Here is a 23,616-nt window from a genome sequence, read left to right on the forward strand (position 1 = left end):
CAACAACAAACAACAACAACAAAAACAACAACAACAACACTCCTTTGTACGTAACCTGTAACCTGCTCTCTATTGTTTTTCGCCAGTTTGAACTCCAGTGGATGCTGATCCATTGTGACCCCCTGAGACCCAGGAGAGAAACGTGTCATGAGCTGCCAGTCAGAATCACAGTGAGTCCTCGAACCCCCTGCAAACACTTCTCCCTAAGTCAAGGTCTAGTCATGACCTGCAGGTATTCTGTGAATCTCTTTCCCTGGAGTAGATCTTTGCTTTACTGACTAGCTTGGAATTAAAGAAACACCAGTCCTTCTTGCAACTTGGCTGTAGGAACCACCACTGGCAGACCTGTGTCTGGTACTTCCTTTGGTGGCTTACCATTACCACTCTGAAGTGTCTCTGCAGGAGCACTGGGGGGTTCTGCTCCCCTGTAGGGTACATACCCTTGGTAGGCTCTAGGGACAGCCAGAGGCTACACTGATGAGGGCGGGCTGGAGGAAGCCCTGTGCCTTTAGATCTTGGTGCAGCTGCCAGGAAAGGGTTAACTGGGACTGTTGTCATTCTATCCCTCCTCCCAGGCCTGTTAGCTCTCCTCCAATCCCCAGGACCCTCTCCAGGGCCATTCATAAAGAGAAGGAACCCAGGTCCCCTTGGCCAGGCACCTTTGCAACTAGTACCCGGGGTGGATTTGGAGGTCCAGGTGCTACTTTATGCACTTGGTGGGGTCTAGAAGTCTAGAGGGCATCAGGCTGCAGAGCCAGGCCAGAGGATTGGCGGAGAGCAACAGGGATGGCCTGGGCTGCCTGGGGACGAGGAGCACTTGGGTTGTCACTGATGCTGTCTGGGCTCCGCTTGTGTGCTGCTCAAGTAAGTTGTGTGCGAGTTTGCTGGGCACCTTATTTCTCTTCATCTTTTTTGTCTGCAGACCAGCCAGACCACCGAGGAGGTAAGCTGTGGGGGAAAAATGAAAACACTCCGTTTCCCAAGCATGTGACAGGAAAAGTAGGTGGTGGTGAAGCTGTCCTGGGTGTGAGAAGCCACGGAGCTCCCTCAGGGCTCTTGGGCCAGCAGCCCTGCAGCGTGAAGCGCCTCTAGCAAGTAGGGTCTGATTGGGAGCCTCTGATGAGCCATCGAAGTGGGAAAAATGGGCTATTTCTCTACTTGGACTCTAACACTAATGGCACGGTACTCGGGGTAGCCTATGATTCAAGCCTACTGCTTACATATTAGCCTACATCTTCGTTGATGTTGCTGTTTATTCTTGTTGGTTACTTCTTCCCTCAACCACGGGTCACACTCAAAAGTTCAGGAGAGCTTTCTCCACCTTCTGCCGCTGGAGAAAAACCACTAAACCTGGAGATCCTGCTAGCGATTTAGGACTGAAGCCTGCAGCCCTGGATCCCAACAGAACTCCAGCAACTTCTCCCGCCCCCCTCGTCCCCTGGCTCCTGGCAAGGCCAAGTGAAGCAGTCAGGCAGGGAGGCCAGGAGAGGTTTGAGGTTTCACTTACAGAGATCCCATTGTAACCTGTCTGGTCCTTGGAGTTCAGGAAAACAAAGTCTTTCCTGATTAAAGCAGCCTTTCCCTCTCCCTGTCCCTCTCCCCCTTCCTCCCTCCTCCTCCATCTAGAAGCAGAGGGGGGAGAAAAAAATGTTCCCTAAAGCAACATGTTTATACTGTTTCAGGCGCCAGTATTCCCTGCAGACCTGTCAAAACAGCCGTCTGCAAGCGACACAAGGGCTCACAAGCTAAGGGTCTGTTTGAAATTTGTGTAGCTTTTGAAGCGAGGTGCAAAGACCTCTTGTCAGGGAGCTCATTGCTGGTGGAAGTGAAATGGGGTCAGGCTCCTGAATTCAAGGCTCCTCTGCCTGATACCTCCCAAACCTACCGCCCTGCTCCCCTCTCCCCACCCGCCCCCCACCAACCCTGCTCCCAGTTTACTGCACAAAGAAAGGCTTGCAGTGGTAAAGTAACTGTTTGTCCTGGAGCTGCTTCAATTCAGTCTTACCTGCTCGATTTGAGACAAATGACTGATCGGCAGTGGAGGTATCACATGATCCTGATACTTATTTCTTAACTCCCTTTGGCCAAAAGTGGACATTAGATATCCCCTTCTCTTTAATGTATTCTGAATAGGCGAGGCCCAGTGAGTTCCCCTTCCATTTAAAGACATCACTTCTACTCTACCTTGGACAGTTTACCTACTAGAATGTGGAAACACTACATTTTCCTTCAAAACCGTATTATCTTCCATAGAGAGGTATCCTTCCTGGTATGTGTGTGTGTGTGTGTGTGTGTGTGTGTGTGTGTGTGTGTGTGTGTGTTTTAGGGAATAAGGCCCTTCTATTTTTCCTCTGGATACACATTCTTCTCCACTAACCCCTGTGCATTGCTTTTGGCAGAGAGGCCCTCCGGGTGAGCAGGGGCCTCCAGGGCCTCCCGGGCCTCCTGGAGTTCCAGGCATAGATGGCATTGATGTAAGTTTGTATGTCTCTTGTTCTCTAACCCAGCCCCTTCCTACTACTTCTTCAGCTTTGGATGAGTTCTTAGAAAGGGCCAGGTGGCCCCCTCCCTGTCACTGTCTTAGAGCTAAGACTAAATGGTAGTGAAAGTTCTAAATTTGATACTATAGTCCGGGGGTTGTTAGAGAAGAGACTAGTTCTGTGCCCGTAGCTCCTTGGGGCAGCAGCTTCTATCTTTAGACCCTCATCCTGCCTCCTGCCAACACCTTCTTGGTATGCATGCCCAAGACTCTCCCGTAGGACCCCAGCTACTCATATGTATGACTTATACTCTTTTCTCTATGTCTCCAGGGTGACCGAGGTCCAAAGGGTCCCCCCGGACCGCCGGTAAGTTGATTGGTGTCATGGCACTGAGTTTTTTCCCTTAAGATGTGTTTTGTAGATGTGTGTGTTTGAAGAGTCTCAACTTTGCTTCATTTTCTCTCCCTGCTGCTCAGGGTCCTCCTGGAGACCTGGGTAAGCCAGGAGCACCAGGCAAGCCAGGCACACCAGGGGCTGATGTGAGTATAGAGAGAGAGTGCTCGTGTCTCTCTCGTTCGTGTGTGTGTGTGTGTGTGTGTGTGTGTGTGTGTGTGTGTGTGTGAGAGAGAGAGAGAGAGAGAGAGAGAGAGAGAGAGAGAGAGAGAGAAACACGGGGAGAGGGGAGGGGGGAGGGAGAGAAACACTGCAAAATGTCCTGTGAAGGTTGACCTCATGGTTCCAGTCACTCTCTGTTCAGCCTATAAACTGTCACCGTCACTGGTCACTGCCTGCATAGGGAGGATGTGGGTGAATGGTTAGGTCTCACAGTGGGTAAGCTTGGTTTTCCTTGGTACTCCCTGGATTAATTACAAAAGAAGAGTTGGAGGGAGGGAAGAGCACTGCTCTTCCTGAGGATGAGAGTTCAATCCCCAGCACGCACAGGGCAGCTCACAGTCATCCCGGGGACCTGAGGGTCTCTTCTGCTCTCTGGGAAACTGAACGAATATGGTGCATGGGTACACATATAGGCAAAATACCCAATACACACAGAATAAGAAAATAATTTAAACATTGAAAAAAGAACACTACCACCAGAAAACAGGGTGAGTGATGGAAAAAACAAAGTATTTCAATTCCCAGTAATATAAAGAAGATGAAAATTTGCTCAAAGTGAGTGACAGGTGTGTTTGGATATAGTAGGGGCAGGAAATGCTCAGCACAGATAAACAAGACATTAAAAATCAGCTTGGGAAATGGGAAGTTAAAAGTCAGTTTGGGAAGACATTCAGATGCCCAGCTATATGGGAAATGATATTTCTCCAGAGGGCAGTGAGCTTGGCTTTCTCAGCATCTCCTCTCTCTGTGCAGTGAGCTTGGCCTTCTCAGCATCTCCTCTCTCTGTGCACACTGCTCATTGTTGCTTTGGTCCTTCCTCAGAACCTGAGTTTTGTCTCTGGGTTGGAAAGAGATGGTATTTGTTTTCCAGGGTTCCTTAAAGTCACCCCCCAAACCATCTCTTGTTTTTGCAAAACCTAGAGGCTTTTCTAAAGAAAGAATGCACTCCAAAACACACACCTGTTATTTCCAAGAATTTTTGCAAGTTTTTAAAAAGCTCCATTGTTTTGAGAGAACAAGCCAGCTGCACTTTAGCTGTTACTCAGACAAGCCTCTTCTGCTGCCATTAACTTGGTGAGGGTGTGTATTTCTGTATTATTTAGTGTTTCAGGAGACAGACTTTGCTTACAAAGACTTAAGCTTCTAGTTTAAGTTTCTGTTTCTTTTTTATTTATTTTTTATTTTTTGTGGATTTTCAATGGCAGTGCATAAGCACCTGTAGATTAACATGTAGATAATATCAACTCAGGTTTGGGCATTACAAATGAGATTATGTAATTTATTGGCTATTGAGGCCTTTGAGATTGAATTATTTGAAATTCTCAGCTCATATCTGATAACTACAGGCCACTAGGTAAGTCCTAATGTAATATAAGCTGACTTTCTACTTTTCTTTGGAACTTCAGCCAGCCTTTTGTTTTGGAGGGAGAGAACATTTCTGACTAAATTTCAAAGATTGTAGTTGGAACATAAACCATTCATCTAAAATATTGTCTTCCTGTTGAACTTCAACTTAATTCAGGCAGAATGCTGGACTTCACTGCCCCTCAGTCTGTCTGTTTATGTATATAAGATCTTGCTGGGTAACCCAGCTGGGCCTGGGCCTCAAAATCCTGCCTCAAGTGCTAGAATTAGAGGCATGCACCATGGGCCCAGCTTGTTCCTCAGTTCAATGGTGCTTTTGTAACTTGCTTAACTGCTTTAAAAAAATTTTTTCGAATCACAAGCAATCCCTTTTCTTTCTTTCTTAACATTATGTTCCCATTAGATACACACATGAATGCACTCTGAATTTTGTAGTGGAACAGGAAAACAATTACATGGTCCTTCTTTGTCTATATTGATAGCTCCATAGTACAAAAGAGACATTAACAATTTCAGAAGCTGTACATGCTTCTCAGAGCATCACTGTGACTCTGAAATGGTCCATAAGAAGAAACCCAGGGCAGAAGAAGAAAGCAAAAGACAGAGGGAAAGAGAGGTGGGAAAAGGGAGAAACTCCATGCACACATTCACCAGTGTTTTAACACTCTGTAGATCTGAGAGAACTTAACTGTGGCCTTTTCATATGCTTGGAGTATTTCCCTCAAGACCCGTCTCAGATATTACTCCCTTTGGCTTTATCATAACCTAGAAAGTAGATCATTCTAATGTTATTTTCCCATGAAAAGGAAAATGAAAAAATTATAAGGACAAATAATTTCCTCAGAGATCCAGAGTTATGTAGCTGCTAGGACCATGGAGACTTTTGTATTTATTGAATTCATTTTAGGCAACTCAGGAGATACAGATGAGGTTCTTAATCCATCTACGGTCATACCACCCGAATGTGCTGGGCCTCATCTTCTTAATAGATGAGTGTTTGGGAAGAATAGAGGAGAAGAGCAATAGTGGATGTTTTAGTCCCCATGTTACCAACTAGGAAGAATGATACATAATACAATAAGTGTTGAAAATCACTTACAATAGACATCCAGTGATTGTGTGTAAGTACTTTAAGCACCTTCAGCCTTTGAATCAGAGCCATGTGTGACTTCCGCAGCCAGGGAGTTTCCTTACTCCCCTCTCATTGAGTTGATGTTAAAGCCTTTCACTGTAACTGAGAAAAGACCTTCTGAGGACAATGAGCAGTAACCCCCTCAGAATGTACCATCCACTCTGCCCAGAGCCTGGGGAATAAAACACATCGGAAAACCTTGGAAGAGCTGTTTTGACAGTGAACTTGGGGACCTTGATCTCTTTCCAATTTCTCTGCCTTCTGCTCTTTGTTTCACTGTGAAACCTACCTTTTTGGGGATGTTTAAGAAAATGACTGTTGGAGGAGTTGTTTGTCAGGATCCAAGAGCAGCACCGTTTTTCCCATGTGCAATGGGCTTCTGGTAGATTTGTATCACAGCTGTGCTTCTAGTAGTTTGCCTTGTTGTCCTCAGCTGAGCTGCAGGGAGGCTGGCAGGAAACAGGAAACAGAGCAGCAAGGACAGGTATTCCCTGATGAATGCTGGTGTGAAGGCTCACATCACCGCTCCAATATTATTCTATATGGAGCTCCGTCTGCATAAGCATTCATATGAAGGCAATTCTCCCTGCCATTGGAGAGATTTCTCCTCTGTAATATCTTTGAAATTAGATTTAGAGAGTTTTATTGCAAATTGGATTTTGAAAATTGTGCATGCTGTGTGTGTTCACCTATCTCCAGCCCCTCCTCTCTCAACCTATCAAAACTGAATCTTTGTTTCTTCTGTGGTCATACAGAATAGAGATGCTGGAACCTGACTATAACCTTGTACCCAAAGGACAACTATGTTACTATTATAGATAATAATCAATAGTGGGATTATTGCAGGTGCTGTTTGCTTCAGGATGCTCAGAAAGCTCTGTAAATGGTATTTTATTCTCATAAGACCCAAATAAGACAGGGAGAAGAAGTGGAATTATGTAAACTATGGGATGCTATACAGGCATGATGATAAATGCTTTTCCTTCTTTGAATGGACAAAACCTGCACCCCTCAGAGACGTTTTATAGGAGGAGTAGTTGATTAAGACAATATTCTGAAAGGTCAATGTTCATGAAATTGGCCAGGCATTGAAGAAATCTGAGGAGGCCAAGGTGTGTCACCCTCTGGTTAATATCTAGATTTGGTTTGCTATCATGCCTCCGGATCCGCCTGTAATTGAAGAAGATGATGAAATTAAGTATTACTAGAAATAATAAAATGGATAGGAAACACATCTAATACATCTTAGCATGAACTATGATGGCTAGACAAATATACTAGGCTTAAGCTATGCATAGTAGGTAGTACACATTGTTACATGTTTTCACTGAGAAAAATGTTTTCAAGTTTTTTTTTTTACATTAAAAGTTAGCATTCTTCACTAAGTTATTGTATTGTTTCAAAAGGGCTGGAGGTTTTAAATTATTTATATTTATTTCACATTAAGAAAACATTGCATTAGCTTTCAAGACATTATCACCCCATATCGAGAAAGACACAATATTTTATTTTGTAAGTGTAGTAAAGTAGATTCATAAATCTGGCAAAAGAGTGGAGTAAATGTCCATCGGCTCAACTGGAGATCACTGTAACTGTTACATAGTATTTTCTCAGGGCAGAGATGTAAAAATCCCACTAAATTATTGAACCTTTCACAGTGCAGTTACCAAATTGTCAAATTTGCAACAGAAGAGAAGTCAAAAGCAGAGCCCATGGAAAATGTTTTAAAAGAAGGATCTATTGGGAAGTATTACTTTATAAATACTTGCATTATCCATGGGTAACCAACCTACATATAACTGGTAAAATAAAACCTTTCTGCCTAGTGTTTTTTCTAGGGCTGTTATGATAGCACTGACATTATTTCCTTGCTTCACTAGGGATTAACAGGACCTGATGGATCTCCTGGCTCTGTTGGACCAAGGGGACAAAAAGTAAGTTAGCCACCTGGCCTTACTTGTATAGTGTTCTCAAATGCCAACAAAAACATCCTCAAAGGAAGGCACTTGATTTTCAAGATCAACAGAAATGCTGAGCATCAGGTGGACTATACTAATGATTTTAGTATCAATTCAATTTGCATATCCATATTTGTGCTACAAAACTACATATGCTACAAATACTACAGTGAAGCCATTTTTATTTTATTTTATTTTTTTAGGGAGAACCTGGTGTGCCTGGGTCTCGTGGATTTCCAGTAAGTATTTTAGACAGTAAAGCAACAAAACTGAAAGTCCATCTTTAGGTAAAATTCTGCCCTTGTGAAGAAAAATGTAATGCAGTTTTCCACATAATACACATGGCAAAGGACATATGACTTATCCAGTTATATAAGCATATATAGTAGGTATATATGAGTGTACCTATTGTGAGTAGAAAAGTTTAAATGTATGGAATAAAATACATGTCCATATCAGGTGAGATTTCTTCATGTAATTTAATTTTGAGACAGAAGGAGTCGGATCCTCTAGCCCAGGCTGATTTGGCGTTTACCATGTAGTCCAAGATAGCTCCAGTCTCTTAATTATCCTTCTGCCTCAGCCTCCTGAGGGTTGGGATTATAGATGTGAGCCACATTGCCTAGCTGCAGCTGTTGGTTCTGTCTCAATGCCAGAAAACATACCTTGAGCAATAACAGCAAGGATCCAAGTGTGGTCTAATAATTTAAATCTCCGTCATGCATCATGCCACTCACAGCTGATATACCTGATAAATCCTCAACCAATAAGCTATCTTACTACTCACCTCGGCCCTGCACTGCTCAACGGGGAAGTGCAGTGTTGTGTGCGTGCGTGTGTGCGTGCGTGCGTGTGTGCGCGCGTGTGTGTGTGTGTGTGTGCGTGCGTGTGTGTGTGCGCGCGTGTGTGTGTGTGCGTGTGTGCTTTCTAGGCTCGCTTCTCCTTTCTTGCTTGCTCTTGGCCCTCTTGGCTGCTGCCATTAGCCTGTGTCCTCTCCCCTCTTGACTGGCCGTTCTGCTTCCTATCACCCACCCTTCCCTTTCTATTGGCTCCCGAGACAGTTACGCTTCTGCTTTTAGATCGAGTGTACAAACACGATTGCATGGATCTATATAAAATCTAGGATTCGTCACTTAAAAGCAAAACAAAGAACCCCGATGCTTGTGTTTCTTCTGTGCTAACTGGTTTTGTGTGTCAACTTGACACAAGCTAGAGAGGAAGGAGCCTCAGTTGAGGAAATGCCTCCATGAGATCCAGCTATAAAGGCATTTTCTCAATTAGTGATCAATGAAGAAAGCCCAGCTCATGGTCGGCGCTGCCATTCCTGGCTCATTGTCCTGGCTTCTATAAGAAAGCAGGCTGAGCAAGCCAAAAGGAGCAAGCCAGTAAGCAGTACCCCTCCAGGGCCTCTGCATCAGCTCCTGCCTACAGTTTTTTCCTAGTTTGAGTTCCTGTCCTGACATCTTTTGTTGATGAGCAGCAATGTGGAATTATATGCTGAATAAACCCTCCTTCTCTAACTTGATTTTTTTGGTTTTGGTGTTTTGTCTCAGTAATAGATACCCTAATTAAAACACTTTCAGAGACTGAATTCACTTGCTGCATCAGTTATATCTGATTTTCTGCTTGTTGGAGATTGTTGTAGACTACTGTCTGTGTTGGGACTGGAGATGGGATGGATAGGCAAAATGTGGCTTCAACCTGTAACTATGTATATTCTGGTTTGAACACGGGATGCAAAGAACAGAGGGAAGGGAGGTAAAATGAGGAGCTTTAAAACCAAATAGCACATCCCATAAAAATCCCATCGGAAGTTATTTCAGGAATGATACCAAATTAATTTAAATATCTATTATACTTAGTATGTGGAAATATAAGCATACCTGTTAAAAGAGAAAATAAATTTATTTTAACAATTTTACTTTTTATTTATGTATGCACGAGCCTGCATGAGTTCATGTGTATTATGTACATGGAAATGCCTTGGAAGCCCGAGCCTTGCATTCCTTGGGATTTCCATTGCAGATGGTGCAAGCCACTTGATGTCAGTGCTGGGAACAGAGCTCACCGTCCTTTCGAAGGGCACTTGGCACTTGTAACCAAGGAGCCATCTCTCTAGTCCAAAGGGGATGTATCTCTACAAAAATTACCTCTTTGCCTTTCTGCGCCTATGACTTTATTACAAACCCATAATGCTGTGTTGTCTTTAATGTAGATTTCTTATACAGATGAAGAAAATCTTTTACTTACCTTGTTGTGATGTGCCTCACTGAGTGAGGCCGAGCATACACAGCTTCTTCACTTCTGTGCGGGAGGGTGAGCACACATGGATTCTTTACTTTGAATTTCATTCAGTTTAAAATCCTTAGTGAAACAGTACTGGGCAGCATAGAGTCAAAGGAAGGCTTGAGGACCAGAAACAGGCTTCTGGCTTCATCTGAGGCAGAGTGATGTTGCTTCCTCCATCCAGGGTTTTCTTTCCATGAGCATCAGCCTTTGCTTACACAGTGGGAGTGTATCAGCTCCTGTGGACTGAGCCATGTCTCTGACTATGTTTCTATGGCATTTAGGCCACAAGCCATAACCATTCTTATTTTGATCTTTTAGGGTCGTGGTATTCCAGGACCCCCTGTAAGTATTGTTTCATGGTTTAGTTCTACAAATTCTAGAAACTATTCTATTTCTAAAAGTTTGACCCAACCCTGTATCTGCTGCTCTAACCAGTGGGGCATACAGACTCGTCTATATAATGTTACATAACTCCTAATGGCAAGACCCCTATTCTGCCAAATAGGGATACCAAATAGGAAAATTACCAATTTAGGAAATTTCTGTTTCTTGTAAAGTAATTAAAGTTTTGTTAAATAAATTATTGTTTCACTGCAAGCCAGTACTAGCAAAAATAGATAATTGTAGGCCTGTTATCTATCATCTTTGATGGCATTTGTGATAGACTGTAAACGTATGCATAAATCAGTTTGTCCCTTTGGTTTGTTGACTTCAGGGTCCTCCTGGGACCACAGGACTTCCTGGAGAACTTGGCCGTGTAGGCCCTATTGTGAGTATCCTGGTGCACTTTGATTGACTTTGATAATTTGAAAGAAGGTGCTATTGGTGAAGGCAGATTACCCCACTGTCCATCTCCTCTGAAAACTCCAGAGCATGGATGAATTTTATTTCAGTTAAGCATTGCTTCCTGACTTCCAGATGGAGTGTCAAGTTAGGGGGTGTCATCCATTGTTATGCTCTCATCTAGGGTTGGGATCCAGTGACTTTTGTGTTAAAATATTTATATGAAATTAAACAAGAGCGCCCAGTTATCACTATGCATATTTAGAATACATGCATTAAATTATAATCAGAATTTAATTATAAGTAAACAGGAAGAAGGTGAACTTGACTGAGAAAATTGTTGATAAAAGATGTTTCGTGTGATATTCTGTAAACATTTAAATATGTTGAAGCCTTGATGTTATGATAAGGCATGAAGTTATAAGCTCACTGAGGAAAGAGGTCAGATCACATGTATCTTTCTTCCGTATTTATGTTTCCTGTTGCAAAGTTACATATATGTTATGAACGAATGAATACAAATGATTGTATATATGGAATAATTATGATGCTCCTGACTCTATGTAAAAAGGAAAAGGTTCCAACAGTAAACCCAGAGTAACTTGCACCCGCTTTCATCTGAACGGTTTACTTGAATTTAGCTATCTTTGCTTTACTGTCCCTTGCAAGCATTCAGTGACAGATCAGGGTGGGTGGATTGCAGAAGCAAGACATGGATTTGCAGAGATAGATCCTCCACTCTCAGCTTCAGGCTGAACATAAGCTCTCTTTTGCTTTAGTTGTCTGAACGACACTTGTGACACTGGCTACTCAGGTTCATCTGTAGACCAGCTAGAACAATACATGGGGTTTCTGGTTTGTGTTTTGAGTGGGTTGAATCATTACCCTGTGGATAGTTGATTTATGTTTTCCCCTGTGTCTTTTTTGGTTTTCTACCTTGGTGAGGCCAGAATTCCTTCATTTGGGCTTGGTGGTTGGTCAATGACTGTCTGAGTTCAGCCATACTATGGAGTAATGCCATTCTCTCGCGACTCCTTGGTCTTATGCTCTATGTTCTGAACCTTGTGTAATTACTGTGTCTCTATTTTGAAATGACCTAGGGTGACCCTGGGAAAAGAGGACCACCTGGCCCTCCTGGACCCCCAGGACCTAGTGTAAGTAATTTTCAGTTCAAGTTTCTTTTGTATCGGAGAATGGGGGCTGAAGAAACTGCAGACACAAATGTGGAAGTGTCTATTAATTAAATCATTGCTTTCCAGTTCCCAAATGCCTACCACTCTTTTCAGTTTGTTCGTTTGTTCTTTGTTTCTTTCTTCCTTCCTCCCTTTCTCTCTCTCCCTTCCTTCCTTCCTTCCTGTCTCTTCTTTCTTTTTTCCTTCCTTTCCTTCTTTTTCTTTCTTTCTCTCTTCCTTCCTTCCTTTCTTCCTTTCTTTCTTTCTTTCTTTCTTCCTTCCTCCCTTTCTCTTTTCCTTCCTTCCTTCCTTCCTTCCTTCCTGCCTTTCTCTTTCTCTCTTCTTTCTTCCTTTCTTTCTTTCTTTCTTTCTTTCTTTCTTTCTTTCTTCCTTTCTTTCTCTCTTATCCACTCAGAGCCTGGTTCATTTTAGAATCAATAGAGGAACCACAGTAATCTAAAAGATGGTTTTTTCCAGAAGACATCTTAATTGTTTGCAGCTTTTTAATAGTTGCGATTTCTTATGTGCTCAAAACTTGGACATGCAGAAGAAGCATTTTTGGGCAAATTAGTTCTTGCTAAGATTTTTATGGTAGAACTAAGAAAAATAGTTAAGTGAGTGATACTCTAATGTTTTTTATTTGCCTGTCAGGGTGCCTTATTTTGTCTGTATTTTTATGTCATTTAGCCTCTGAAGTCAAATAACCAGCTACCTCACTTAGGGACGAGACTTAGGTATCTTTGAAGGTGTTGCCCATCAATCAAGTCTTCAAACACTAACATATATATTTCTATTTTTCCCTTGTATCTTATAAAACTAATATTCTTTTATAGTTCTGAACATTGAAAATTTCTATTGTTCATAAATTAGAATAAATCATCTATCTTATTCTTAACTTTAGGGAACAATTGGATTTCATGATGGAGACCCATTGGTAAGATTTTTCTTATTAATATAATATGGCTTGCAATTCTTTCTTATTAGCATATATTAATATAAAATAATGGATTTAATCATGGTGTTTTATACATGTGTACATAACACTAGTTTTAATTTAAAGATTACATAGTCTTCTGATGATCTCCCTTTAAAATGATCTGACTGGAATATACTAGACTTTCATGTTTCATTTTAACTTACACCGTTGAGCCACATGGGACTTAAGGACAGATGGCTTATGTAGTCTCAGGCTGCATTAGGTTTCTCACTAGCAAAGGATCGTTGTTCCTTTTTCAGCCTTTGGCTTTATGCCTGTGGCGTGATTTTTCACTGGAGTTTTCCGGTTTGGGGTGATGCTTTATGTTTAGACGAGTAGTCAAATGCTGGTGGTATAATTTTGGTCTCCATGGTGAAAGGCTGTGACCTCAGGATGGGACTGCTTCAATGTAAAAGGGAGAAACCAAGTAAGACCATGGTATGATCCACTGTCAAGAATTTCACTTCTTTTATTAAATTTGAGATAAATATGACAAAACATTAACATGTAACATGCAGAAGATGGGCACATGGCAGGGTATCTAGTGAATGCTTTGCAATCTATATTTAAAAGAAAAGCAAAAGACAGATATTCAGGGTTATTTAATGATTATTATTGCTTTGGGGTTTTGTTGGTTGAACTCCTTGAAAAAAAATCCCATCTTGTCACAAAATAGGTGCTCTAGCTTACCCCCCCTCCTTCCTTCTTTCTCTCAGTGTCCCAATTCCTGCCCACCCGGTCGCTCTGGATATCCAGGCCTACCAGGCATGAGGGTAAGAATAATTTTGTTATTCTAGCCTCACGAGGATGATATTCATAGAAAGAGAGGAACACCTCACCACTGGCCTTAGTCTGTCTTTGTTTTCTCTGTCTGTGGTACAAATTCAGCCTGGAAACTGTAACTCACCCTGATGGGCCCCTACTGGGGTGCATATGCTTGGTTATAGAATGTCTGTAGTTCAGGAGGGAAATGCCCATAGCATGCACTGACTGGGCCAGGAAACTTAAACGCGAAGTCCGGGGCCAGATGCTTGGCTTCTCTGAGAACATAGTGGTAGGGATGTGGAGGAAGACTGTGTATACATACTTTGTATATGTGAATTTGACAATGTTCTGGTTAAAAAGAAATTGGGAAAACTGTATAGAATACATTTTTCTGAAGGTGTTTTTCTCCCGCTTTGCCATTATGATACTTAAAAAATAGTCTATTTAGGGAAAAAAACCCAAAAACTAAAAACTAAAAACAAATCCTGGGGATAAATTGCTTTCCCTACCAGTCTCTGAGTGTAAGGCGATTCTGAGAAATTCCAGACCCTTCCTGTTCTGTTCTGTTATGATTTAGAAGGCCCTGAGGTGAAATGGTTTCTCAAAAAGTTTTCTTTAACTGCATTTTGGTGGGTTCCCTGACTGTGGGAGGTTTAGGCCTGCATTAGAGGCTTCTTTTTACAAAAGACCAGAGTGAGGCGAAAGTTGTAGCAGAGCTAACTTGGTAACTTTCTCTCACCGTCCCAGCCTGGGGGCCATTGGCACAGATGGGCACCAGGAAGGAGCTGGCCATGGGTGGGTTGGGTGGGGGCAGAAGAAGTTTCAAAGTGGTCCCCAGAGAGCAAGGAATAGCTGGGGCAGCTTCTGAAAGGGTTAAGTTACTGGTGCTGAGGACGACTGAATGAAGGTGACTGAATGAAGCCTTTGGACCTAACCCTGAGGAGAGAGCAGGGTCAAGGAGAGAGAAGGCAGGTACCAGTGCCTTGTGTTGCCGAGCTGGATAGCAGAAGCAGCGCTTGGTCTAGAAGAGAATTCTCCTCTTACCTAAAGCTGATGCTTATCATAAAAGTCAGTCACACAGTGTGCATGGTGCGATAAAGTCACCGAGGCTGAGTTGAGCTTTGTGGCATAATCTGTTTTGTAGTATTTTAACACAGATTTAGGGAGGCAGAACAAGTTTATGAGCCTTCTGGCCATTTTTGGTGTCAAGCCCAGAGCAGCTTCATTTCTTTGTATCGGTTTTTATATTTATTAGGGCCATAAAGGGGCGAAAGGAGACATCGGAGAGCCAGGAAGACAAGGGCACAAGGTAAGGAAAGAGCACGTAGTAGGCCAGTCGTGATTAAGGCCAAGTGATTATTCTCACTGTATGGCGTTATAAGGAGCAGGAAAGTGTGATACTTTATTCTTTGGCAAGCAAATGTTTCGTGTATTCTAAGGTCAATACTCTAAGCTGTTCAGTTATTGAAATGACAAAGAAAATCCTAGATTCTTTTTCTATTTCCTTCCATACCGACTACATTTTCATTCCATCCCAATTATATCGTATTTAGTTGTTTTTTTTTTTTTAAATCAAGGCTGCTGACAAACATTATGTTACTTGTTGCTTTAATTCGCTAAGGTTTATGATAATTGTACAGTTTTCACACGTGTTTTGAGAGTAGGAAACACAAGATCTGGTTTGGATGTGAACTAATTCTCAAGATGTAAACTAACTTGTCTATTTATGATCTCATTTCACTGTAACTTAGGTTTGAAGTAGCTGGAACTTAGTGATAACATGTTATTTTCTGGATAGAAATATGGAATCTGTATAGCACTGGGAATGATGGGCCCTTGCCAAAAAAGGCTGAAATTTACTTAAAGCAAGGCAACTTGGCTGACATCTCTTCATGTTATAAATATATACTAATTTTACTTTCTGCATAGTAGACTCTCTTAGTAAAATTTATAACATTTAACAAAGTCACACCGCTCTTATTAATGCATGCCTGCTAACTTGTTGATTGTGTATGTGCATGTATCTTTACTGGGCTGTAGGAAAGTACTAGCCTTCCCCCACACCCCGTAGTAATGAGTTGGAGAGGCAATTTTATTTTTTGAGTAAAATATCTGTGAGTATTAATGTCCTTGAACTCCTTAGCCTAGAACAGTCTGTTGTGTAACCTTATTTAAATAATCATGATAAATAAGCCAGTTTCTGTGCCCTGTCACAGTTTGTCAATTATTTTCAGTCTTTTATTACAAAGGCTGTGCGTAGTAAAGGTACTTTGTTTATCTGGAATGAAATAGCTGAGTTTCTGATGTCAGACTTGAGTAAAATAGTAAAGGAGAACTCCCTGTTTCCCTGCACGCCCATTCTTCCACTGAACTTTTAAATCCGTAATTTTGAAAATTCAGTTAATATTTATCAAGGACCTGCTCTGTGCTGTGGCTTATTCCGAGTTCTGAAAGTTCAGAAGTGAACAAAATTAATGATCAATTATAGGGGAATGACTAAATTAAACATGACATATTAATATATGAGAACACTAGCTCACCACAAAAAAACAGGCAAACCAGAACATTCAATTAGAACCAGAGCTACTTCAGAGATGCCTGTGATAAAGCGGGCAGTAGACTTGCATTCATCTCAATGCCTTGATCCATCTCTCCTTTGGAAGCCGTTTCTACTTTAGCCCACAGGACTTAGGGCGAGAGCTGTCAATCAGAGTGCTTCCCCATATGCCCATGAAAATTCTATTTTGGGTGGCCACAGACTAGTTATATGGAACCTAAAATTTGCTTTTGGTCTCCGAGTGGGAAACTTGCATTTTTTTTTTAATATGCAATTAAACAAATGTCCGCTTGATGTCGAACATTCCTTTAGTTCATTTGACAAGTTTTATACCTCCTTAAACTTAAAGTGGTGACTTTCAAAATTAATATGAGGAGGCAGGAAGACAGTAAGCCATTGATGACTGAGCCACAAAAGGACTTGACCTGAACAGACAATGGAGTGTTGAAGAAGGGCCTGTTCTCCAGTTCCCATTCAGACCCACAGTCTGGCTTTGAATGTATCCTACTCATTAACTAAGGAAGATTTGAAACCTTTCCTATGAATGCAAGAGTGACTTGTGAAATCCTAACAAGATGATGGTCTTGGCATCATTATGCTGCACTTCAGTATCCATTCAAAATTCAGTAAAAATGATAATAAATAGCTTCTCCAAAACCTGGCTCTTAAAATTTGCGGTTATTGATTAGGTGGGTGCTTTTTGTCTGCAGGAGAAATGTTTAATTTAAACACGTCTCTCCAAGTTTTATGGAAAAATCTATGAGAACTATGCCATACCCTGATAAGGAAATTTACAGGGGACTCGATCAGTGTTGTTCGTGCAGTGACTTGATAGCTCTGCCACACAAATGAGCAGTGTTTATTTAATTATCCTCGCGTGGGGCTGCAGAGATGACTCAGCAGTTAAGAACACCTGCTGCACTGACCAAGGGGACTCTGGTTCAGGTCCCTGCACTCACACGGCAGTTCAATGCAGTTCCTGGCAACTTGGTGTCCTCTTTTGGCCAATAGGCCCCATATCTTCATCATATAAACATCTAATAATTTTACTTCCTACATAGTTGACTGTCAAGAAATTTTATAACATTTTACCGTCATACTATTCTCATTAGTGTAGGCCTACTAACTTGTTAACTCTGTCTGGTCATATGTTTACTAGGTAGATACACATAAAAGAAAATAAATAAATCTTTGATAGTACTTGTCTAATGATTAACAACTGTGTGAGCTAGTAATTGCACTAGCTTTTTAGCTTGGGCCGGCCACTTTTCACCATCTATCCTAAGTTCTAGTAGAATCTGAGTTTAATTATGATATTAAAACCAGTAAGATGTTTATAATTCACTTAAATCTTAAGTTCCAGGGCCTGTGGGTTGGTTCAGTGGGTAAAGCCTACCATAGTTTGATTCCCAGAACACGTTTGCTGGAGAGAACCGAATCCTGTAAGTTGTTTTTTGACCCCCCACAGATGCACGTGGTATGTGCATGCCCTCTCTGAATAAATAAAGGCAAAAAATAAAGTGAAACACAATCTAGTTTTCTGTACTAAATGCTTAAATGCTATCTATTAATACTGTTGTTAAATTTTCTGGATGTACTTGTGTTTATTGTGTGTGAAAAAACTTTGTACACATAAGGCAGAATCTATGGAAATTATTATAAATGTATATTATATTTATATAAACAATATATGAAATGTAATATAAAATTATAAGCAAGAAAGTGAGTCAATATATAATTATATTATAAAAAGTATATATAATATATAAAATTATATATCAATAATTAAATGACAGAATTGATTTTAATATGTAATAAAAGTAAGGAATTTTTCTCATGAATAATCTCACTGTTATGAAAGAACTGTTAAAAAGTATATTTAATATCTTCTCAATCTGTAGAGTTGCCTTTCTGCAAGAGGCAGAAAGACCCCTCTCTCTCTCTCTTAGTGCTGGACATTAGAACTCAGAGCTTTGCTATACCCACCTAGTGCTTTGCCATTGGGCTATATCCACAGCCTCAGAAGCAGGTTTCTTTTATAGAACATTCTTTCAAGTATATCAGAGTTTATAAAATAGCAAAAAAATCTAAACAACAATTAGATAATATGAGAGAAGATCCCAAAGACAATTAAAAAACAAAACTGGCAAACATACATCACACACATGTGACATCACACATCAGATGAGCAGATGGCAAACATGCATCACACACATGTGACGTCACACATCAGATGAGCAGAGTCAAACCAGAGCTCACCAGCTGAGGCACATTTCCAGCCTACATAGAAAGTATTTGTTATTCCATATATAATATTGAAAGTGTCTAATCATCACAGCAAAGATATACTTTAATCAAAAAAATTATTGGTAAATTTTCTTTGCATGAAATTAAACTATGGCAGGATACAAGGGAAATATATATGAATACTCATATTTTTATGAAATGGTAAAAATGACCATTCTATGAGAGCCATACTAGGTATAACCTATGTTAGAATTGATTCCAATGTATCACAAGTATAAATGGTGCAAAATTATGATAAGAAAAGCCAAAGTGTAAAGCATAACATAATATCTTTCAGAAGTTTTATAATGTAGTTCTATTGTCCCAGTAACACCCTGACACACGGACTTGCAACTTACTGCACACACCCTTGTCTCAGCCTCTCCTTCTCTTTTTCCCTCTCTCTAGAAAACTTTAAAAGAAAACCTTCCAAGTAGTATGTTTTCTGGTGTCTCTTTGTGTACATATCTCTGTTCTCTGAGTATTATGTAATTAACATGGGCTCGCTATGTAGCTGACCAAGACACAATAGAACACCTCAGGGGATGCACTTAAAGTGTACTGAGCGAGACCCAGCTGATTCCTTCACTAGAGGAACATTCGCTGTGATTCTCTCTGCTTCATTTCAGGGCGAAGAGGGTGACCAGGGGGAACTGGGAGAAGTTGGAGCTCAAGGACCTCCGGTAAAGTCTTTTTATTTTATTTTTTGCCTAGGATAAGCAAATCTCTTAAATGATTAGGTATTAACCTCTTTTAGCATCTGCATTAATTGCAGGACGTTATATGAATTCATCTCTTCCTGTTTCCACCCAGACAGCAGTAGGCAGTCACTACTTTTTATAACAAGAGAGTCTCTATGGCACCTTCAAGACTCTTTGTTTTTTATCTTTCTTTTATTTTTAAACAGAAAAGTTCTATGTAAAATTATATATAGACTCCAGGACTTCATAATCCGAAGGCAAATGGCAAGCGAAGAGGATGATACATTTCAATTTCAGCAGTGATATGTAGGGACAGAAGAGAACATCTTATATACATTGAACACACAGTGGGTTTATAATCCATGGAACTACTGTAATTCATTCCAGAAAGACATTATTATCTAGAATGTTCTTAGTGACTCATAACTATGTCTCTTAGTTCACAGTCCCACAATTACTACACTATTGTGTAAGACAGTAGGACACGAGCATACTTTAATTTAAGATGTTTGCTCAATTGGTATTAATGTTAGTTTTGTACCAAGTGAAGGCACAGTTGTTACTTTTTGTCTAAATTATAGAAATAATAACTGTTAAATTCCTTAAACATTTGAAGCTTGCAGAAGTACAGCCTATGTAAAGGCTACCACCAAAGAGACAAAGAAGACAAACTCAAGCTCTCTACCAGCACTGTTCTTGCTTTCAGGACAAGTCTTTCATAAAAAGTTATTTACTTATTTTATGTGTGTGAGTGTTTTGCCTGTATGTATGTATGTATGGTACCATGTGCATACAATGCCTTGCAGACTCCTTAGAATTTGAGTTATAATCAGTTGTGAGGTGCCATGTGTGGATGCTGAGAACTGGACTCGGGTCCTCTGCAGGAGAAACCAGTGCTCTTAACTGCTGAGCCATGGTTCCAGCCCCCAGGACTAGTCCTTAAGTGGAATTAGTGAGGCTCCTCATATCAGTGTTTATGCAGAGTTTAAGGCTAAAAGGCATGGTTATGAGCATCTAGAAATGGCTTCTTCTGGGCCATGGTGAAACCTTCAGGATGACTTTGTGAAAGAGTCCAATTATCTTCACCAGAATTTTGCCTTCCCTGAGCCTTTGCTAGAGGCATTAAGGAGCTGGATTCTTACTTCATGGGTTATAGTATCTGAGTGTAGTTTATATGCTTTTGATTTGCTGGATCTGATGAAAATTAGGTGTGGATTTATGTTTTCAAAACAATCCATTCTCAAAGATTATGGATTTATGTAGTGTAGCTCAGAAAGGGTCCACTGAGAGTTATTGTCAGTGTCTGCTGACATCCTGGTGCTTGCGAGGAGGTATGTCCAAATGTTTCTGAAATTCACAAATTTTTACATTTAAGTATATACAAGCACACTTACAAAGCAGCATATAGATTTATAAAAATAAAGTTTCTTTTATACATTTGTATAAGAAGTAGTCCTTGTCAGAGCTTATTCATGGAGTTCCAGTATCACTTTTTATTTCATTATTTTATTGTGTATATAGGAATTACCTACAGAGCCAGCAATAGAGCTGCATAAGTGAGGTGGTCTTAATCCAATATGACCAGATTTCATTTGAAAAGCTAAGTTGTTAATCTAGGCTGGCTCATACTGTACTTGGGAATTTCAGACCATTTCTGATTGACCTATAGAGAATTTGTGACTGAATTAGATAAAGGAAGGCTGGTCCCAGAACCATGCCATCTTTTCCAAAAGTGAAGATGAATGCTATCACCACTCTCAAACACCTTTATGTTAGGCCAATTTCGAACATTGATAGATGTCTACTAGAACTGATGGCCCGTGAAGCACCCACTCATAGCTGTACCCCAGAAAGCACCCATGTTCACCCTTTATGAGGTGGTTCATGAAAAAAAAACCCTCCACCATGGGACTAGCAACATTTTGATACTGAAAGAGATGCTGAAACCCATGCTACTCCTCATGTTTAGGCTTATTCACTCCTGTGCCTGTGATGAGTTCTCACTGCGTCACTATACTTTTATCATAAGAATAGCATAATCAGTCCTGGTGACAAGTAGTTGATGGACAGCCAGTCTCCTGTTTCTGGCATAAAAATGTTTATGGGTTTGACTGGAGCTGCCTTTCTTTTATAGAATAGATTTATAGGTAACTATTATTTTAAGGGTTACATCAGTGTTGCCCCTAACACAGTCCAAGTGGGTGGAAATGGTAGTTTGGGTTCTGGTGGTGAGTTAAAATGTCAAAAAATTATCTCAATTGTTCCTGTTTACTGTTTTGGCCATCTATCATTGTGTGAACTAAATTTGCGTAGAGTCATATAGGCCTTTAGAACTTTATTAAAGGGTTTTAAGCATTCGAATTTTAGTTTGACTTTTCTTTTTAAGCCAGAAATGTTTGCCCCTGTGCTATGGACATTTCCTGATGTCTCCTTTCATTATGATGACATACTTCTTCTGGATTAGTGTCTACAAAAAGACTTTTAAGAAATGTGTGCTTTCACTGTTAAATTGACTGTTGTTTTATATCAAACAACTCTTATAATACTTATTTTTATTGTTATAATATTTTATAAATTTTAAGGAATATGACAAAAAAGATATTGTAGGTATTGAAGGGGGGTCTCTGGGAGGAGCAGTGGTACAAAAGAGAAACAAGAATGTGATTCAGTTCTATTTAATTAAAATATGTTTTTAAATGTTAACAAATTCAGATAAATTGAAATCATGTAACTTTTCTCATCATAATGCAATAAAAAAATTTTTTTTTTAAAAAAGAAATGTGTGTTTTCACTGAAACCATTTACAACCCACCCCCCTCTCTTTTCACTTTTCCAGGGATCGCAAGGTCTGAGAGGCATCACTGGCATAGTTGGAGACAAAGGAGAAAAAGTGAGATAATCTATGATAAAGTCATAGTATAAAAGTGTTCTTACCTTTGTTATCATCACTTGTTAGTTTACAATCTGTTTTATATTTTTGTCATTCTTCATAAAGCAATTTTGTAAATATTGACAATCACAAGAAAACTATGTATAATTGTTAACTACAGAGGCACTTCCTCCCCCCCCCAAATATTTTTGGTGAAATTGTGGTGCAGAATCCATGGGCAGAGAGGAGTCTTAGATAAATTAGAGTAAGTGGAGGTATAGTAGTCCAGCTTTGTCAGTGTTTGTAGCTAGTACTCATAAATAACACTGACACAATGCTGGTAGAGCTTCATCCAGCAAAGGCAAGTGGAGATGGAAAGAGAGAGGCAAGGGGAAACATTGTATCTCCTAGGATTCTGGGACCTTGGTAGTCGCCCTGCCTCCATCCATACAACTGTGGCCACAGTCACTAGCCTGTCCTTGACTACTTTTAGAAGTCAGGCTTTCCTGGATTTCCCAATGCAAGGGGATCTACAACTCAGGAACAGGTTTACATTAAGAGTAGTACTTTCTTGGAAGGCATGTTAGTAAATATGCAACCATAATGCAATAAAGAAAGGCATATGGCTGCAGTCAATCTAGACAAGTAATCTCTGCACAAAACAGGGGTTTAATCTTGATATGACATCTGGGAGAGCCCATGACAAAGCTGACTTCAGAATGGCATGAGGATGAGGTTCAGTTGATGATGAAGGATGAAGATGTGTGATGCTTGGTGGAGTGCCTATCCTAAGGAAAAACAATGGAAACTGTTCACAGTACTCTCAGAAATATAGCTTTGTGGGTGTGGTGTGGTGTGGTGTGGTGTGTATGTGTATGTATGTATATGTCTCTGTATGTGTGTGTGTGTGTGTGTGTGTGTGTGTGTGTGTGTGTGTGTGGTGGGGATTGTGTCTAGTGTTGGAGCAAAAACTGTCACCACATTTTTTGGAAAGTTGATTTAGAAAGCAAGTTTATGGACTACAGAATGTTTAAACATTTTTGCCCATCAACAATTTGGACCCTGGCTTTTCTCTCTTCTGAACTAGCTTTGCTACTATGTATCAGTTTCACACAGCACAGTGAGCTTAACTTACCATTAAGTAACAGTAAGTTTTCACTGTTGATACTCAGTAGACCAAGGTAAGCACCTGTCAGAAGAGCTACACATCTTATAACTTGTAGGCCTCCTTTGTCTACCACATTTTCTTCCATCTCTCTTCTCACACTCAGTCTCTTCTAGATATTTTTCTACTTGTTTTCTTTTCCCATTTCCTCTAAGGTATTTCTAAAAACAAACAAACAAACAACCACCAACCCCCCCCCCACACTGAAGTCCCATAATTTTTTACTTCCATAGGACTTTAAGTAAAATTCTATGTTACTCTCAGTTATTAAGTAATAAAGTCCATTTATCAGTGTAGTTGACACCAGGCTATCATTTTCCTCCAGATTTAACTCACTCTATAAACTAAGCGACCTCTTATTGAAACCCAATTACTGTTCTTGATGTGTTCTTTATTTGAGGTATTTCTCTATTTGATATTTTTCAAAATTTTTCATTTCTCTTCATTTCTGTCAAATTACTTTTTTTTTTTTAAAAGGCAGCTCCTCTTCTGAACACAGATGT

At 40.3% G+C, this 23,616-nt stretch overlaps 1 protein-coding gene across 2 annotated transcripts in view; it reads left to right on the plus strand.

The window, feature by feature from the left end:
* Col9a1 (collagen type IX alpha 1 chain) overlaps positions 1-23,616 on the plus strand; it is an 80,391-nt gene that overhangs the window by 19,157 nt on the left and 37,618 nt on the right. Inside the window, exons 6-20 of one of the 2 annotated variants that reach the window (XM_031368812.1) lie at positions 87-170; positions 923-943; positions 2,400-2,474; positions 2,811-2,846; positions 2,957-3,019; positions 7,473-7,526; positions 7,754-7,789; positions 10,158-10,181; positions 10,555-10,608; positions 11,723-11,776; positions 12,696-12,728; positions 13,487-13,543; positions 14,791-14,844; positions 19,008-19,061; positions 21,916-21,969. In XM_031368812.1, coding sequence (XP_031224672.1) covers positions 87-170; positions 923-943; positions 2,400-2,474; positions 2,811-2,846; positions 2,957-3,019; positions 7,473-7,526; positions 7,754-7,789; positions 10,158-10,181; positions 10,555-10,608; positions 11,723-11,776; positions 12,696-12,728; positions 13,487-13,543; positions 14,791-14,844; positions 19,008-19,061; positions 21,916-21,969 — 753 coding nt within the window. Of the gene's footprint in view, positions 1-86; positions 171-611; positions 865-922; positions 944-2,399; positions 2,475-2,810; positions 2,847-2,956; positions 3,020-7,472; positions 7,527-7,753; positions 7,790-10,157; positions 10,182-10,554; positions 10,609-11,722; positions 11,777-12,695; positions 12,729-13,486; positions 13,544-14,790; positions 14,845-19,007; positions 19,062-21,915; positions 21,970-23,616 lie in introns of those variants that run through there. The other variant, XM_031368813.1, reaches the window with a different exon arrangement.

The sequence above is a fragment of the Mastomys coucha genome, unplaced genomic scaffold (assembly GCF_008632895.1).
Source record: "Mastomys coucha isolate ucsf_1 unplaced genomic scaffold, UCSF_Mcou_1 pScaffold14, whole genome shotgun sequence".
NCBI classification, from domain to species: domain Eukaryota; kingdom Metazoa; phylum Chordata; class Mammalia; order Rodentia; family Muridae; genus Mastomys; species Mastomys coucha.